Raw genomic sequence first — 19,825 nt, forward strand, 5'->3', positions numbered from 1 at the left:
AGCTTAGAAGCAGCTCAGTGTTGCCAAAATAGCTCACTAAGTTGCCACCAGTCCACGCATCTAACAATGGCACAGCTTCCAAAGTTATATATGATTAATACAATGAAAGATGAACAGGTAACACCACAAAACAGATACAAAGAAAGGAACAGATTTTATGTGACAGGAAGTATCGGCTACACTACAGAAATGGAACACTGACAACTCTTCTACATTAGCCTCATTTCCCTCAAATTTCTTAATTGCCATTACCTAGAACCTGGTTTTCACCATCACTGCTGGTGATCCAGGAGACAGCACTCCTAACACTGCAAATTGTACAATTTGCGTTACAATATGAGAATGAATACAGTGCAGAAGATGTGAATTTTAGTGTCATGATAACGTTAGTGAAGTCATGTATTACAAAAGTAACAAGAACAATGACAACGAACAGGCTTAAAGGCACAATTACAAACACATTACTGCAACCTAATCCTATCCCTTACAAGGTTAAGTCCTAGTGAGGTCCAACAAAATTTTAACTCTGACTGCTCTGTTGCTTCTGACCAACACCCTTAACACTTGGGAGGGAAGCCACCAGCTGGTAGCCTTCCCATTCACAGTCCATTCTCAATTCACACCATCTAAAGATCAAAAGACACACAATATGAGTATATTGTGAATTCCTTGCAGAAAGCAGAATTTTTGCAAGGACCTAAACTCAAGTGCCTACTCCCACCTTCTCCCACACACACCCTGCTGTGTTTGTAGGGCACCTATTATCAAATGCTCTAGAGCACAATCATGCCTCTTATGAATAATAATTAATACCACCATCACATGCAACTGAATTGGCTACAGATCTGGCTCCCTGACCCCGACAAGAAAACTTGCAGGCCATGCATGCAGCATCATGTAGCTGGCCCACACTACCCAGTTCTTGCAAGAAAGAGCCCCCAGGGAATAGTGGGGAGTGGGTGTTAGGCCACAGACTAAAGTACCATCTCTCAGTATTACTTTTTTTGTCTCATTCTACCTCTGTTCTGTCTTAAGATTTACGGGGTATCACTGCAAGGGGCAGGGGCAGGTGGAAGAGACCAAGCTAGTTACTGACAAGGCTGGAAACAAAACAGGAAGACATTATCAGCCTGCCGATCAGCTTCCCACTTTGATCACAGCTGCACACTCCACCTGCTTAGAAAGCCAACAACTACACAAACTCATCCTTCCCCTAGTCAAAACAGAAGACGAGTCGGCTGAGATGTGCTGACTGAAAAGACATGACACAGATCACTGACCCTTCTGTAGGCAGATAGGAACTGCCTCCCAACAAGTTTTGAAAATCAAAGCAGTAGCCTGAAGGGGAAAAAAATGGCTTTCTTCTTTGCCTTCTCTACCCACAGCAAGGTGCATTCAGACACAGCCTGAAGGAATATGAGCTATAGAAGAGTGATGGAATAAATAGAAAAAAACAACAGAGAAAAGGAGAGGAAAAAACAAAGGAAACTGCAGCTAGCAGCTGGGAAGAGAGATTAAATCCCTTGCTAAAAATCCATGTTCTACAAGGCCTGCTAAAACACATATAAAGCAGAATTTCTGGTATTATATCCACCTGTCTATCACCTTTTTCAGCCTTCAGGGCAATGTTTTGCTTTAAGCCTCTTAACTCCATATACTACACTACTCAGGTATTGTTATTTACAAAGTGCTCTATGGACACCTACTGCTTTACAGACAATTGAAGTGACAGCTTAGGCCTTAAATAAGATGCAACATTTAATGAGAGGCATGGCAGCTCAAGATGACAGTAAACAAAAAGAAATTCTATTAAAAACATGTATCAAAACAGTGAAAGAGGAGACATAATGTGCTTGCAAATTATTAGTTACTATTTTTAAAGCAGAGAACTGTGATCTAAGGATCAAGAGCAGATGACTTGGGGTGAAAAATAAATCTCTGTTCTCTACAGAACTCGGACACCAACAGTCAACATGCTGTTTGATAAATTGGCAAACCCTTATCTAAGTTTTAAGGAAAATTATAGCATAATAAATGGCACAGAATCTCAAATACTTTCTGCACTAGACCCATAACTAGTGTTTGAACCACAAGGTACTTCTTTGAGCTATGCTATCTTGATGGAAACAAATAAGACAGTACAGAACTACTCAAGAACCTAGAGCAAATGAGCCAACTCAATTACTCTTCACTAGGAAAATGTGAAAACTTAACTGCTGTCAGAATTTTTCCTGTTCCCTGTTCAAACTAGATCAATTTTATTCGCAATTCTTTGTTATACTACACCATGGCTAAAACACAAAATGTCTGTTCCACCATACTTGCAGATAAGTCCAAATCAACCTTTAACTTTCTTACCAATGAACTACTGAGTTTATTCAGTGTCTTGCCATAACATAGGTCCTTAAGACATACACGTTCATGGAACCTTTTTTACCCCTCCTAGTTCTCTCCATTTCTCAACATTTTTGAATAGACACTACAATTAGTCTGTTTTGGCAGTGCCTCACAAATGCATTTAAGGTCATGCCACTTCTTTCTAAATGATACTGCTCTGCTGCTTCAGCTGAAGATTGTACTTACCCTCTTACCTCCTCAGAGATAAATAGGTGCTCAGGTTCAAACTGCTCTCAAACATGACCCAATGAATTTTTCTGGAGCTGCTGCTGCCCTCAATTGTCTTATGTTCTCCAATCTATAACTATGATGTACAATTTTTTATTGTTCATCTGCCGTCTTATACTTGACTGTATGAAGTGCATGTTGTTCAAGCAAGCAAGTACTGCCAATCTGGGTCAGTCTCCACTATTGATTTTCTACCTTTATATAAATAACATGTAATGTCACAAAAGAGTTTTTGTCTAAAAAGACATATAGTGTATTTTCTTACAGATTGTGAAAGATACTGGACCGTACTTAAAACAAACTCTGAAAACAATGGATGATACTAACTTTATAAAGCAATTAAACAACCTCTGTCTTGTCCCAGGTTGATTTCCCACTCCCCACCCTTTTCCAATGTTTCCTAAACCACTCAGATTATTAGTAACTCCTATTGTTAGTGGTATGTAAACCGAGATATGCATAAAACGAACCTCAAAAAGCCTGCAAAGAGACCATTTGAAGTGGCCACTCCCATTATTGGCTAAAGCTTGAACACCAGCTGGGACATCTGAAAGTTAATACACCACTACAGGCCACCAAGAAGTGAATGAGAAGCAAACCTAATGCAGCATGATTACTCAAAGCAGTAAGCAAAAGTAGTTCTGCATGGTGAACTAGCTGCCAACAGTAGTAATGCCAGATTGTAAAGCCTGCTAAGAAGGAATTACAATAATTAGGGATTGTAGTCATGAGCTACTGTCGCAAGTCATCACAGGACACTAAGGGTGAAGCCTATGTAACCAGGTAAACAACAGCCTTTTTACTCTGTTCATGGAAAAGGTGTGACCACAAGCAGCACCAACATTTTTTCATTTATCCCTTATACCTGTATAGCTCTTACTAAGCCAAACAGCAAACAAAAAAATAGCCTTCAAATTAAGAATCTCAAAAATCAAACAAGTTGTTTTATTTTGCAGAGGGTGAGGGGCAAGTAATTAAGTGGCTTCAGGGTATCCAGAATGACAATACCATTGAAGTAGTATAACAGAGAAAAAAAATAATCCTCTAACTGCAAACTAGATCAAAATATGGGATTTTGTGATAGTGGCAGTGGGGTTGTTACACTACCTGATAAATAATATCATCAGAACATACGCTAAAAGCATATGCTAATGGCAAGGCCACTTTCTAAGCAGCAATGTGAAAGCAATGTGGCTCTTCCATGTAGCACCTACTTGGAGTTTTTATCAAACCTGGAATTACTGCAGCCTTCTCTAAGCTAAGGTTAACATGGGCAGCAATGAAGGTAAAGTAAAACCTAAAGTACTGCCAAAGTAGAGTACAGTTGACCATGAAATGGTAATGCACATAAAATACAGTACTATGAGGTGTATTCTTCCTAAGGTCTTAACTGTATGAAGTGCTTTAAACATGCTCTACAAATCAGTTCAATCTCACAGAGCCAAGAAGCAGGATTTTCATCCAGAATGTACTACTCCTTATGCCTTTGTTCTTCTGAATCATGGCTGCTGAATCCAAGAGGTTAACAGCTGAAAATATTCCTCTAACATTCAAGAATACTTTAAAACACCGATTACTTTTTCTTATTTGTTAATATGCTCCTCCCCCCATTACAAATCAAAAATTTAATGAACTTGTTAGTAGTACACCATTTGAAAACCTTTTAGGATAGTTTTGTTCCCGAATCCTCCTATCTGAACTTGTCGTCTTCACAGTAGAGGTGCAGTCAACAAAAGCTACAGCCCTGAGTTCCAGACATTACAGATGAGGCATTCTTAGGACCATGGCAATGCCACAAGGAGTGAACAGGACTTCATAAGTATCAACCCTACAAGCAGCATAACAGCAAAGACCAGAAGATCTTTAAAAAGCCTGTTTTTCCTCTAGTCAAGTATTTTCAGATTTACAAAACCCTAAACCGCTAAAGAAAACAAAAAACACCAAGAAGAAACAGCTGCAAGAAATAGCACAATGAAAACAACTTCCACATACTTTGATACACTTTTCTAAGCTTTCCAGATCCTAACAAATAATAACCAGGTCAAATTTCCTAAGTTTGCAGATAGATGATCAGTTTCACAAATAATTTTAACATACAATTGGAATATATGTTAAAAACCTATTTACATTCATCTAAAGATCATAATACTTGACTATAGAAGCTTAAATATGTTTTATGTTAACAAATATTTCCCCAAATCTAGCAAAAGCTTAAAGGTAATTCTTTCAGGAAGGCTGTAATACATGACCTGTTCTCTAATGCTTTTTGCCCTACAAGCAAGCACAGCATAGGATATGGGTGAGCTGGTATGTGTAACAAGATACAAGGAAAATATATGAGATTCTCTATAGAGAAAACACTGTAAATTAGTAACAGATCTATACAGCTAACACAAACACTTGTATGAAGAAAGGCTTTTGATGATTCATTGTAGTGCAGTGTGTTTAAATTGGGCACAACAAACTATCAGCACTATTCTGATTGCCAAATGAAAAAATATCAGTAGCCTGTCCTATATATTTGCAGAAAAGGCTGGGTTTCAATGTAAAGAGATGATAACTTGTAAAATAAAATTTTGAAGTCTGTTAAAGCCAATAAAGAGGGCAGAATGATCATTAAGAAACCTTATCTCTACCAAAATTTAACCAATGCAATGGACGAAACTATGATGCTGAGTTCCCCACTCCCTTGTGCTCTTTATGATCCAATGTGACACAGACAGCAAAAATCCCAAACCTCACAGATCTTATTTTTGGTCTGAAAGATTTGGGCTCCATAATGCCTCTGCAACCGAGTCCTTAACATTTCAGGCCCACATTACACTATATTGATTAAAACAGTAATTCAGAAAACCCAGGGAGAAGAAAAGGGGGACTGAACAATCACAGTCAATCTCATCACCTCAATGACATGCTGTGAATGTAATTAATCCTACATTTATTTAGAGAACTTCACACCCTACACATAAAGCAGCAACTCCCTGCTGGCTTCAGACTAGCTAATTATGTTGTAACAAGGATGAGGTTTCGATTATAAGAAAGAGATGAAAAGACAGACCGACCTATGAAGCTAGCCTATCTTTTAGGGTATGTCTTACCTGCAAATGAAGAGAAGCAAATATAACATACTAAGGAATATCTGACTTAGCTTTAATTTCTTTAGTTCCAATAAAGATAGCAGCTTCTACAGAGACTGTATAAGTGCCACCAGGAATCCTGGTTTTTACTTTAAAGCAAATAGCCCATGCTTGAACTGACACATTACACCTACAGTCACCAAAACTAGTAAGATTACATTTGCCTTACATTGCAGAGCACATACACATGAAGGTACAACTACAGAGCACACATACATTAAAGTGGCCTATATACCAACGTAACAAACCAAGTTGCAGTTCTGGTTCCACAGGACACACTGAGGCAATTTAACAGCTCATCTCTCAACATACAGACCTCCTTTACCGCACCAGTTGAAGCTACTACAATACACAACACAATGATTTTGTAATTTTTTGTAGTAGAACAGATCCTGAATAAAAGCTGAAACAGTAAGTTGAAAATTTTTAAAAAGTAGAATAGTAATAATGAAAAATATAGTAAAAATTATATTTGTATTTGCTTGATCCCTAGCTTATTCTCCTGCATTCCTCACACCCACAAAACTTTGAGAAGTATACAACCACGCAACAGTACATAACTAAGTGTACTAATCCCTGGAAAACTGCCAGGAATACTAACAGCTTCACCTCCAATTCAGGAACACAGAGAATACACATTAACTGATACTAAAGTGGTACATGTTTAAAACTAAACATGTATTTAAATGTTAATTAAAAACACTTTAAATCCATACGGGCTCAATTGTTCCCTTATGCAAGCATACAGAACAGTATGCACTTGTCCAGGCAGGCAGCTAAGGACTCGTAGGAAGCAGTTCAGCCTTCCACCTAGCCACTCATGTTATGGCCAGCAGGCATCATGCAGCCGAGCTACCAGAAGGCACATATGTACAACAGCAGACAATAAAAAGCAACATGAATAGAGACTGGCACAAAGGGGAATACAAAACACTGAAGAAAGACATCAGGCTACACAAAAGAACCTCAGCACAGCAAGAGTCAGTGGGGAGAACTACTCCAACTTCTGTAAAGGACACAACTCCTATGGGGTCACAGACACGTAAATCCCTCCAGCAGAAGGGAAAAAGCTCTCCTGCAACAAACCCACACCTATATTCCCCTGGTTTCAGTAGCTCATATTGTAGCAACCAAACAATCAGTGGTTTCCCCAAAGCTCCTTCTCCTCTCCCTCATTTCCTTCTGCTCAAAGGCAGGCATGAAAGATGGGAGTAAAGCTTAGACTTAGAATACAGATTCAGCTATAACTTCACCTTGGAGAGGCTGCCATATGTAGCATAGTGGTTTGTAAAAGCTCTGACCTAAAGAAAAAAGCATGCAAACCAGACAAATTAAATTTAATTTTATTATGGAAATGAAAGCAATAACAGAAGTGACAGCAGGGTGGATGATAAGCTCACTTAGCAGGGGGATCAAATGAAGTGATGACATGTCATTATGACCTCAGGGGTTAAAGAGGCAATTTTCCATCTGGCTGCATCTGGCTTTTCAACATAAATATTGACACCACCTGCCGAGATTTACTACAAGCTGCCTCCATAGGTCTTTGTCTAGCTTTTGTTACCCAGGTTAACATTTACTTTTCCCCTCTTTTCTTGAAGTTCTCCCAATCAATGTGCTCCCTTTCTTCAAAACCTCATGAAGAGTTAAAAGGATTTACATACCACTTTATACAATAGATCAAATTAATAATAACAACTTCACAAACAGCTCAAAGAGAGATACTAGATAGCTATAAAGCCGGTAAAGTTAGCTTTAAGACTGCAAACAGGAAGACAAAACTTTAGCTACACTTGTGTCTTGCACTGTCTTAAGACTTCTAGGGATCTACTTTTATCTTACTAATAGGCACCTGAATGAAATCCTTTTTCTGGAAAAAAAAATTAAAAATACCTTAGAATTAGAACTAGCTTGTACTCACCATACCCAATGGACCATTAGCCACCTGCATGTGTTTTATTCAGCAGCTTAATTGCTTCCAATTCCAGATACATTGTGCTTAAAATAAATCATCTTTTGCCAGCCCAGTGACACATTTGCTTATTCATCTAATTTAGCCACAGCCAAACTAGGATCTCAAACCAAATCTGGGATCAGCTATTAACGCACTGTTGGCTATAAGGTTTTTGCTTCCTCACTGTACATTTAAAAGGTAGTACCTACCAGTGGTGTTCCTCTCCTGGAGGCTTAACCTAGAATAGGACTGTATGCTTGCTACCACTTAATACAGCTATTACATTTTTGCCTGTGCCAAGCTTTTTTTCTAAACCTATAGCTCCCAGACTTTTCTCTGTCAGTACAGGTGAGCTAAAAAGCTTGCTTCCAGCTGTTTTTGAAGTGCCCAGATTCTTCACTAAAAAGAAACAACAGCCTGTTTCAACTGTTTAAACAACAGGGCCCCAACCTCCACTAAGGCTCTGTTACATACCAGCAAAAGAAGGGAAGAAAAAAACCCTCCACAGATTTTGAGAGCGCCCTGGGACTACAGCTATGAAAAGACAGGAGAACACGGAGACAAAGGAAGTTAATGAAGCTTGCACACAGCAAAGAATAGATACAAAACAAAACAGAGAAAGCATCCAGACTGATCAGACATGCAAATAACTTCACTGAAAGACCACCACAAAAATACTTATGAATACTTCCCCCTCCCAAAACTCTTTCACCACAAAGCCAATTACCAGAGGGATGTCATAACCTTCTTCCCCTGCAAAGGAAGTTGTACTACCCTCCTCTCCAAATGCTTTGCTCACCCCTGGGAAGCTGCAAACCCTTGTCTTTTAACAGATAAGTCGCCACTCATTTCTGTACGTTAAGGTATTTTCTGAATGACAAGTGAACTTAGCGGTTCCCTTCCACAGAGGGGAAAAATGAGAAGTGTTCCTGTTCGCTTCGCACATGCTTAACTTCAAGCACATGCTTCGGTGCTAAACTGGAATGACTTAAGCATACACTTAAATGCTTGCCCAATTCAGACCCTAGAAATAGGACTAGTTTCTGCAGTTCCTCTTTCTCCGGTTCTCCTAATGACAGACAACTATTGTGCCATGTCATTATGCCAATAAGATAGCTTAATTGCCCTCTTTCCAGAAGCTGTCAGTTCTGCTTAACTGGTACATAATGTATGCGTCTAGGAGTAAATGTGTTAATATATCAGTCGCTTATACCTACCATACATTTTCCTCTGCTCTATTTAAAGAAAGCCTTGGTTTTTATGATTGACTTGCTAGACATTATATTCATTGATACGGGCAGCAGTAATATTACTGTCTTATGACTCATTTATTTGTGACAGATGCACAAAATAACTTTCTCCTTCATTTACTGCACCTTTTCAACTGAACTTAAAACCTCAACATGAATTCCCCCATACTTTTATTTTAGTTCAGGTGCAGTCAAAAAAGGCCTCCTCAAAAAGACAGTGTAAAATGAACTGGATGTTCCTGTAGCTAATCAGGACTGATGAATCAAAATTTTAGGAAACATCTCTAGTTGCTTTATAATATTTTGGGCATTGTTACAGAGTCACTCAATGCATACAGAAAAAAGTAAGAATCAGCAATACGTACACCACATATGAATGCTGCAGCTCTGAACTGAAGGCCTTTAATTCGCCAAATACTGGGGTAAGATCACACCTAAACATAACGGCCTACGCAAGCTGGCTCAACTCTCCCTCGTATTCCCCTTTCTGATTATGATTATTACCCAGTTCCTTCTATATCGCCTCACTGCTTCTTGCGTGTTGTGCGCTTAAGAGGTTATTGTTTTGTCCCACAGTCTCTTGTTAAATTGTGAGCTGGAACGCAAAGACTATTTTTAACCACTCTTTTATATGTATGTTGCTGTATTAACACAAAAAATGCTGTTGTCATATTTGTTTATATGAGTAATGCCTTCCTTTTCAGAGAAATATTACTTTCAACTCATTCACATACTTTTGTGGGCCTTCAGAGAAGGCTGTGAAAACATAAAAAGCAAGGGAAGAAAAACACAAAAGCTGTATGAAAGAGTAAATCTGACACCACAATACAAAGCTCAGTAAGCTTTGAACATGCAGCTTGCTTCATTCATTTAATCCATTCCTAACTGTTTTCCTACCAATACTTCTGTTTTTAAAGCATTGAAGCAGGGGTCCTCAAACTACAGCCCACGGGCCAGATAGGGCCCCCCAGGGTGCTCAATCCGGCCCCCTGTATTTACAGAACCCCCCCTGCCCACCCCCCACCAGGGGTTGGGGGGGGCAGAACCAAGCAGGCCCAGATGACTGCCTGCCACTTCATCTGCATGCCGGCCCCCTGTTTAAAAAGTTTGATGAGCCCTGCATTTAAGCATGCTGATACTTCTAACCAGTCTGGTTACGAAGCTCCCAAGACTCTGAAAGTAAGTAAAGCCATGCTGATGCCATTCAAAGAACAAAAATGAGACACAAAAGCACTGAAGGGCAAGAACTTTGCCTGGAAGTGGCAGAGTCACTGTTTCAAGTGAAGTAGAGGCCAGAGTGTATTGCCAAGCAGAGTGAGCTGGCAAGCGCCTACAGGGGCAAGAGTACACAGCACACAGAAATTTGTGACACTTACTCTGGTGTTAATCATCAACTGGTACAACTGCTACAGTCCCTACATCAACCATTTCACACAAATGTACATGGTTTGCATGTGCATCTGACCAGATTTGAAGTTGTCAATTCTATCTGAAGTTATAAACTCAGTCCTGAACTAGGAGTTGTTTCCAACCTTTTTCCTATTGTTACACAAGTGCTATATAAACATTTTCTTCCTAAGAAAAATCATAATGAAAATCCCCCAGAACCTGTTTCCCACGCACACAAAAAGTGTATATTACTGAAAATTCACATTTTTCTTTAAAATGCAATTCCTCTCTCCCTTCTCCAATGATGTCACTGCATTAAAAAATGCACCGAATGTCTTCGCTTACATAGTAAAAATAGGTGGATAAGCAAGGTTAATAAACGGAAGAGACTGATCACATTTCCATTTATAGGAAATACCATTTCTTTTGATTTTACCAATACTTGTTTGTAGATGAAGTACACTAAAAACATTACCCACATCAATAACTACTTAAGAACTTACTTGACTTTTTGAATCCAGATGCAATAATCTGTAATGAAGAGATCATTAAGGAGGTAGGCAGGGTCATTCTCCTTAAAAATCTGGTGAACATCCAACAGACACTTCAAAACAGCAGCTTTTCCTGGAAACAAATATTTAGTTTTGTAATACACTAGAAATTGTAACAGATAATCTTCATCTTCTCACCTTTCAAGCTTTAATAATCAGCTATCTACAACCATCTTGTAACTTCAAGTTGATTCACAGTCTCAGAACAGCAGTAATATGACTATGCCCTTCAGTATCTGCATCTATATGGATGTGGAGCCTCTGAATTCAGTAGGAACCTCTCTGCAAGACTGAAGCCTCAAGGCATAGTAACTCATGCATGTAATTCTGTACAGCTGAAGCAGCCCCCTCCCCCAGCTTCTGCACTTCCCAGAGCTGTGCTAGCCCAAACTTTAGCAGAGTTATGTAGTGCACCAAATAAAGCAGCAAGCTAAAAATTATCTCGCAAATAACCGAAAGTTATGCCCTATCATTTCTCTGAAGAAATCCTATTTCCCTGTATGCCTACAGAAATACCTGTGTTGGAAAATAATAAGGCTGGGAACACACAGCCCACAGCAGGGTCAAGCAGGCAGGAGCCACAGCCATTGTGTAAGCCAGTATAAGTAATACCATTACCTAACATCTAACCATTGCCTTAAATTAAGCGGAACTTTTCCTGCTTCTGTTAGTTACGGAACCATTTGGCAAACCGAGCCCCAAGAAAGAAAAAAAAAAAAAAAAAAAAATCACTTGAGGCTCAAAAAGATGCCCTTTGACACACAGTTGATAAAGGCAGTAAAGATTAAGAACCTGAATGTTTTTTCATACCACAACCAGAAAACTTTCTGTAGTCAGCTTGATTTTCTTCACATGCAGCCATAGTTTCTAAGAGGAAGGCTGATTAATGTAACCCCACCAACTAGCTGGAATACCCTCCCTCAGTTTTCTGATGAAAATTGCTAAAGAGTTAAGTGCTAGAACACTAAAAAATAAATATTCCTATTCAGTGTTGGGGGGGACACCACACCAAAACCCCCAATGCTCAAATAAAAACAGCCACTACTGCAAATGGAATCTAATAACCCTCTCCCAAGAGGCTGGCTCCTCCTAGGCTATGAAACCTGAACATGGATGAAATTACATTTTAAAGATTTAAAAACAAGCACACGCACAAAAAAGAGAGAGATCCGAACTCCCCCTGCTGTTCAAGCACGAAATTTGTTTGTTTTTAAGTAATACCTTGCTGAAAAAATGTTGACAGAGAATGAGAGTTAAAGGATATGGAAGGTGGAAATAAGGAAGGACCTGGAGAGTAAAATGCAATAGAAACAGAAGTGACAATCCCATTGGTTTGGAAAAGATCAACTGAAAAAGGTCAGGAAATAAAATGTAGAATCCCAAATATAACTGAACTTTTAGACTGCATCACGATCAATGCGTGCCAAGCCAAGCTTGTCAAACTTAACTATTTTGACTAAAAATAAATGGGCTCTTTTAAAAAAAAGTTGTATGTAGAATTAAAAAGAGCAAAATTTTAAGATTCTAGCTGTCAAGCTGCCAACCCAAACCATTTATAACATTAACCACTGTTACTCATCTGCCAAGTAACAATGTAAATTAGCAACTATAATACCAATTCTCAATAAAAAGTAGTCTTTCTTCATAAAGTTTTGGATTATGGTAGCTTAATGGGCTTCTAATCAGAGGTTGCAAATCTAACCAGGCTTTAATTAAACAGGGAACCCTACCTACAAACACATGGAGCATTGCAAATTACTAAACTTTTGCTTTCAGAAAATGCGTCTCATACATGCACCTTATAAACAAGAAGTCCTTATGTGAAACTGCATTTAACATCTTACTACAGGAACAAAAAATAACAGCTTAAAAGCAAACAGTATTTAAGCCTTAATGTAGGATATTCCATACTACACAGATGATTCTTGGCCTATTTCTGTGAAATTCCACACCACAGGTTCTGTCTTTGGATATCTACTCCAGTCTTCAGTAGACATCTGGTCTTAACTTTCAGGCTGTAGTTATGTATTCAGTTATTACTTACACTGGCTTAAGTACTCTCTCTTTGTTACACTCCTTAGCCTCCCTCTTTCCCACAGCTCTTTGTGATGTGCCAGTGCAAGTATCTGCGAAACCATACAGTGTACTAGATCAGAGAACTGATGAAGCCAAAAGATGAACCGGCTAGAGGCTTTTTTGGCAGCTATGTCAGTCCAACTCACTGAAATGTTGTCTATCAAAGCAAACCTAAAACGTACTAGTTTTAAAAGTCTTCCTTCTTTTGTAGCCCTAGAATGATCATTTTTTGAAATTCACTGTATACTGGAGTTAAGAAAGCCATGGAATAGAAGATGAAGACATGCCAAGGGCAACTGATTTCATTTTCTTTACATAGCTTAAAGAGGCAAGCACTTTTAAGTTCAAGGGTGAAGAAGAAAAACTGTCTATTTAGAAAAACAGCAGTAAGTGTTCAAGAGCTGGTACAAAAAACTTTGATAATATCAGGCAAATTAATGATGTATTTTTAAACCCATTTTTGCATTATCTTCTGTGTAAAGTTACAGGTCTGCACTACACCGATCAATAAACACACTGCTTTTTACATACAGATACTATTTCCTGATTACTCAAAAAAACCCCACTAGTTATATTTAAAGATTCCAACTTCTGTAATAGAATCAAAACTGTTTGATAATCTTCTAAGCCATTAAATTTTAAAGATGTGGAACTTAAAAGTATATGACTTAAAACAGACTCCAACATCCTCTATTTTTTTGGCTTGAAGATCTGTGTTAGAGGTAAAGGAGGATAATATCCCATTTTGCAGTATATATGGATTTCAAGTTGGTTATCAAGCCTATGTACTAACCCATTGTTTTTCTGAGAAAAATGTGAATTTCTTTTCCTGCCATTAAAAAATGATTACACTGCTGTTGGGGAGAGGATGAGTTGTAACTTCAGAGGAAAAGCAGCAGAGAAACCAAGCAAAGAAGGCAAATATCACAGAAGAGTAATACGTATGTCCACAGAACATTGGATTCTTCTGGAGTTCATTGCTATGACAGCTGGTAGAGAAGAGCCTGCAACTTCAATTCCAGTTTCACACAGCCAGTCCTCCTCCTACAGATTAGTTCAAACAAACATGTAATTTGACCCCAGTTCTGGATCTGCCATTTGATAGAAGAACCTACTGATACACCATCATGAAATTCTACCAGCTTTCGTACTGAGTATTTGGAAGCAAAGGAAATTAACAGTCCGATCATTTTATTTCACATGAAGTTATTTTTCCTGCAGACTTCAGCACGTTCTTCCACGTTTTCAAGAAGGAGGAACATTCAACTAAAAAGACAAACTGAACTTTACTGTCCCATTAAAAAAAAATAATAAGAAAAAAGTAGCATTCTTAAAAACAAGAAAAGAGCTCTTGCGGACTTTTAAATGAAAACACCCTGGTAACAACTTACACAGCTAGGCAACAGTACTATCTGGTTTTAATGGGTAATATAATCCTAAATCTGTTACTGTTAACTTCTGTATGGAAAGAAGCAAAGTATGTTTTATGTTGCAGCAAAGAGCACAAATAAATTCTCTTTATTATTAGCTCATAGACAGTAACTTTCAAATCAGTATTACGCAAAGGTAAAACAGTTTTGAGTAAATACTGACAGAACCAGCCCACACCACTGGCATATTACGGTCTACTGAAAAGAAAAAGGGCTACACGTTTTCACATAAACACACCTCAGATATTTGTTAGTCAACTGTCACATGCAGTATACACATTATGTTGGAGATAGCACTGTAGCTGGATGCACCAACGCATTTTATTCCCTTTTTTAATCCTATCCAAGAACAGATAAATACAGCAGATAAAATAGTTCACAATTCAGCATAGTTAAGTATTATAGATCACTAAAACAGCATCAGAAAAAAAATATCTGCTGAGGACCTCAACATTAATCAGCTTAATGCATCTGTTTTACAATTAATGCTTTGGCAGGAAATCTTAATTCAAAATAAAAAGTGTTTAAATCACATGCAAGGATCCTTAATAGCTTAAGAATGCACTATCCTCTACCTTGGAAATGATCCACCAACATAACACTAGTATTTTAGAAGTCAAGTCACACAACCTGAGGCATAACATCTCAGTCCCATCAGAATTCTTTTCTATTTTTAAATAATTTACTTAGCTTATTATTATTATCAAAACTTTGTATTATACTATGTCCCAGCTTCCTCTACCAGCATCCTGAAAGAAACCTCAAGTCAGGATAAGGTCAACTCAAACTGATCCCTTAAGTTAAACACCATTCCTGTTGCGTCTACCTGAAAAGGAAGTTGTGTTACTACTTAATTGAATTATTGTATGTTACTTCAGTCATTTTTACCTATGTTCATCACACATATCACAATACAGTGCCAAATTGGTGAGGCATCATTTCCAGAAAACAAAGAGGGTAACAGTATTTAATGCTATCTATAACTGCTAGCTTTGCACATTGAATAGTTTGCTAAGTATTCTGTAAAAAAAAATTCCTCAAAAGCATGGCTCAACTTCCATTGAAGTTTGAAGGAGGAAACATTTTGACCGAACAGGTGTGCCTTGGCAGTACAAAGATTATCTAAGAAATCTAAAAATTACTTCTTTTAAGACTATATATACACACACACTTCCCCCCACCCACTTCTGATTATAAACAGCCAATACATCCACTCTGTATCTTAGTTCTTTGGTAGTTGGCTACTTAAAAAGCTTAAAATTTTTCACACTATACATGCACCATAATAGTAAATACTAGTTTGATACACAAACCCCAGAACTTTCAGAAGTTAATCACAGTTACTTTTATCACCAAACTACTAACTTGCGAAGTCCCTCCCAACAGATTTATAACCACATGAAGGAAGCAGCGCACTTGTGTCTGCTTCCCAGGCAGCACTTGGAGAATGTCACAGCTCATACTCAGGATAGTGTTGTCTTCTCCACTACCAGTTGAAATGGGCACACATTCTCTTTTCTTGAGGCTTGCTTGTGCTTTTTCAGCATCTTGCTGATCCACGGCCAGCTCTGTGGACGCAGCCAGTCACCCCATACTGCACCGTTTCCCAGGCAACCAGCACAGCACAGACATGCACAGAATGAAGCCAGGCCTGCTGCATTTCTTAGCTAGAATGGTTTAGAAGCAGCCACAGAAGTTATCAACTAAATTAAGTTGAATTTATTTTAAAGCTTATGGCAGTAATTTTTATGCAAAGCACTGAGGTCAGAAAATACAAGCCTAGCATGTCTCCTGGTCCAGTAGAGAATGAGTTAACATACCCAAACTACTCCTCCAGAGATGACAGGGACTTTGCTGTTGAAGCAAGACCATCGTGGGTAACGTAGGGAGACCACAATGGTAAGCCCGACTGGGGCCATTGTGTTCTAGAACCAGAGGGACATGTGGCTGCTGTTGCCTCTTACCAACACAGGAGGATGGAGCAAGAAATCTGGCACACAGTTATTGTAGATGTCACTTCCCTTACCAAACTATAATAATAAGAATGTCACTGCTGAAAGAATAATGCACAAGCATTAAGATAATGACAGCTCCACGCCTGAAAATGAAACAAAAAAGCTGCAAGTATGTAGTGCGTAGTCCGTTTTTTCTTCAGTTTTAAAAGAAAGTATTTTTTAAATTGTCATTTATTTTTTGACAAAATAGTTTTAATGATATTCACTGCTTGGTTTTTTATGAACAGCCTTACTTGGCTGTTATTTAGGACTACCTTACTTCCTAATAGCAAGCAGAGAACTAAGATAACATACACGAGTCAGAGATTTCGGCCTCTGCTCCCAAGAGAGAAAAATTATATAGGAAGTACTAAAAGAACAATGATGCAAAACAAGTTTTAAAGCTGACACAAATACAGAAATTCTGTTCTTCCCAGACTACCACTGGACTTACCGAAGAGTCATCTCAACCATTTTGCCTTAATCCTATGGAGAACTGTAACACTGACTATGAAACACAAAACCCTCCTTGTCCTCAAATTTGTGATTCTGTATGGCAATACCAAACTGGCACATACAATGAGACAGTTTACAAATTAAAATGGCTAGATATCAAATAGTTATTTTGAACAAGAAAACAAAATTAATGGACTGGCTCAGTTACAAAGCCGAAAACCAACAAAAAAAAAAATCTAATCCTAGAAAATAAAACTGTCAAGGAGAACAGGACTTCAACATTAGGATACATTTCCTTTCTGTCAAAATCCTAACATCACTGACAAGGGCTGAATTAAAACAGTAATTCTTCCAAACAGTAGAACATGCATGAAGGCTGTCCAGATTTGCAACTTCAAAACCATGATGAGCAGAACTTAAACCGTTGGAACAACTGCAGACAACGATGCTTTAAAAACTTCCCTTAGGTACAGACAAATTGGAAGGATTTTTGACAACTTCCATGATCTTTTTTTCACAGGGTTTCAGTCAGGTTGTTAAAGAACACAAAGAATAACAGAAAACAACAGGACTGTTCTTATACAATAAGAAACTCTGCTTTGAAATAAAAACTTAAGACACCTTAAGAATAGGGTCTGAAAAAATCATAGTATATAACCTACTTTAACATAAGCCTCATTAAAATGTTCTTGTCCAACAGAAAAATCTCTTTACAGTTTAACAACAGTATAGAGAAAAATACTTTAAAGACTTTTTCCCTAAAGCTTTACACATCGTGGCTGGACTATCCTGATTTATCCAGAAACAAGATCTGATCAAAGACTTTTCTAAGAATGAGTCATTCAAAACATTTCTTCTGAGTAGATTTTCTGTTGTGAATAATACAGCTGAATTTACACCACAACTGTTGCCTAATAAATGAGTTGCTTCAGGGGCTTTTTCCTGCTAAGGAGACTAATTTTGTTCTTGTCTCTCCCCAGCCCCATTTTCAGATCTATCAAGTTTTGGTGAAACTGGCTAAAGGATTCAAAATTTATTAAAAAAAAAAAAAAACACAGACACACAGACAATGTGGCTATATAGGCATTACTTCCTATCCCCAAAAAACTTACCTAGTTGCAGTATCATGACTGTATCATTGAAGGCACGTGTCACTAATCCAAAATGTCTGTATAGGGGATAGCACAGCACTCTTCTTCCAAAAGATACCAGGACATCATGAACACTAGTGAAACTCTGTGCATACCAGTGAAAAATCTGAATTAGTCTGTATGATTTTGGATACTAGGAATTATTTTTTGTTTTCCTTTTATGAAAAAATCATATAATAGTTTACATGGCAGGATAACAGAAGTCCTATACATTTTATTGGTTTTGAATTAAAACTAAAGAACATAGAGAACATTAGAATAAAATAACTCAAGGCTTTGCCATCCTTTAGATTAAAGCAGTAAGTTACATCTGTCCCACATAGTTACATATATTAAGGGGAAGCTATCAAAAGCCTTTTAAGAATAAAGAAAATGTAAAACCACATATTAACAAAATACATGTGTACATAGAAGATCTCTAAAAATGATCCATGACTGCCTTTCATGAAAGTTAGATATTCAAGACAGGGATAAATATATCTGCCTAGGGAAAGCAGGTCATCGACCTCCTTTACAAGTGAGAAAGACCTCTAATTTACTTAGGCCAGAGGCATTAATGACTTATTAAAGACTTTACGACAGTGATTTCCTTTCCAGCTTTCACTTTTCAAGACAAAAAATTCCATTTATGAATCCAAAAAGAAATACCTATTCCATCTTGAACTCTCAATTTATTAAAATTAATAAAAATGCTTTGCTGACAGCCAGCACTTTTTTGCATTATGTGACTGCCTCAACCTATTTTTCATTTTAATGGATCGACATTAAGCATTTAAATAATTTATGGTTTGTTATTTAATATTTAGAGTCTAAGGTGTGTACATGTCATGCACAGCAAAATGGCAGTCAGTTCAAACAAACCATAGCTGAGGCGATTTTGTTTACAGATTGATGAAAACACCCGCCTCTACATGGTTTGTAGAACAGATATAGTTATTAACAGCTTGGTGCCAGGAGACTGAATTTTCTGGGTGTGAAATATACTGTTGGCACAGGCTGCACCAGGATCTGCTATATTATAGGATAAGCACACACAGAAAACCCCTTCACTACGTTAGGACATGGATCTGAAAAAAATTTGAGACAAGGCAATCACTGAATTGTAACTTCACTCCTTTGTAACTTGCTACTGCAGAACATTCAATTGGACACAAAACTGACAGGTCTAGAAAACCAGTTGTCATAACATAAGTTCTTACTGAACAGAAGATTCACCACTACTAGAAATCTTTGAAGGACTGAACCCAAAAATCCCGTCAAATATCATTTTCGATCCTGTAAACAGAGACTTGGCTCAGTAATTTTGGGAATGAGGACAAATAGTCCTTTCTAGCTTACTGCAATCATAAGAAATCATGGATTACAGGCCAGATTAAGTCCCTTCCCACTTGAAGCTCTGTAGCAACTGAATTACATACACAGGCCTGTGTGCTTTCAGTAAACCGTCTGGAAGTGGAAAGAATAGAAGTTAAGTTTCCTTCCTCTATCTATGTTGGTTTCAAAGGGCTAGCAGCAACTAAACAAATAGGGACGTGGCAGTAACACTGAAAAGCAGCGAGTGGGCAAAGCAACACATGTACTCTAACCCTCCATAAAGCCTGAAACAAAAGTATTCAGCCTATGTCTGAAATGTCACACAACACATTACAGCCTTAATGAGACAACAGTTCTACAACTACCTAACTGAGGTCTTTTTGCTACAAGAACATGGAATTCGACTTTTCCATGATCGAGGGGGGATATGGGGACAGACAACGCCACACAAAACCAAACCACCTTTTGATTGAGTTCTAAGAGCTTTTCCTATCATTG

General features: G+C 38.0%; 1 protein-coding gene across 3 annotated transcripts in view; it reads right to left on the bottom strand.

Moving 5' to 3' along the window:
* The window catches only part of SHQ1 (SHQ1, H/ACA ribonucleoprotein assembly factor), a 51,498-nt gene that overhangs the window by 11,705 nt on the left and 19,968 nt on the right, over nt 1-19,825 (bottom strand). For 2 of the 3 annotated variants that reach the window (XM_055709037.1, XM_055709036.1), the window contains exons 10-11: nt 17,975-18,098; nt 10,859-10,979 (exon numbers count right to left, since the gene is read on the bottom strand). In XM_055709037.1, coding sequence (XP_055565012.1) covers nt 10,859-10,979; nt 17,975-18,098 — 245 coding nt within the window. Of the gene's footprint in view, nt 1-10,858; nt 10,980-13,766; nt 15,981-17,974; nt 18,099-19,825 lie in introns of those variants that run through there. The other variant, XM_055709038.1, reaches the window with a different exon arrangement.

Source organism: Falco cherrug, chromosome 4, assembly GCF_023634085.1.
Source record: "Falco cherrug isolate bFalChe1 chromosome 4, bFalChe1.pri, whole genome shotgun sequence".
In the NCBI taxonomy this organism is placed as follows: Eukaryota; Metazoa; Chordata; class Aves; order Falconiformes; family Falconidae; genus Falco; species Falco cherrug.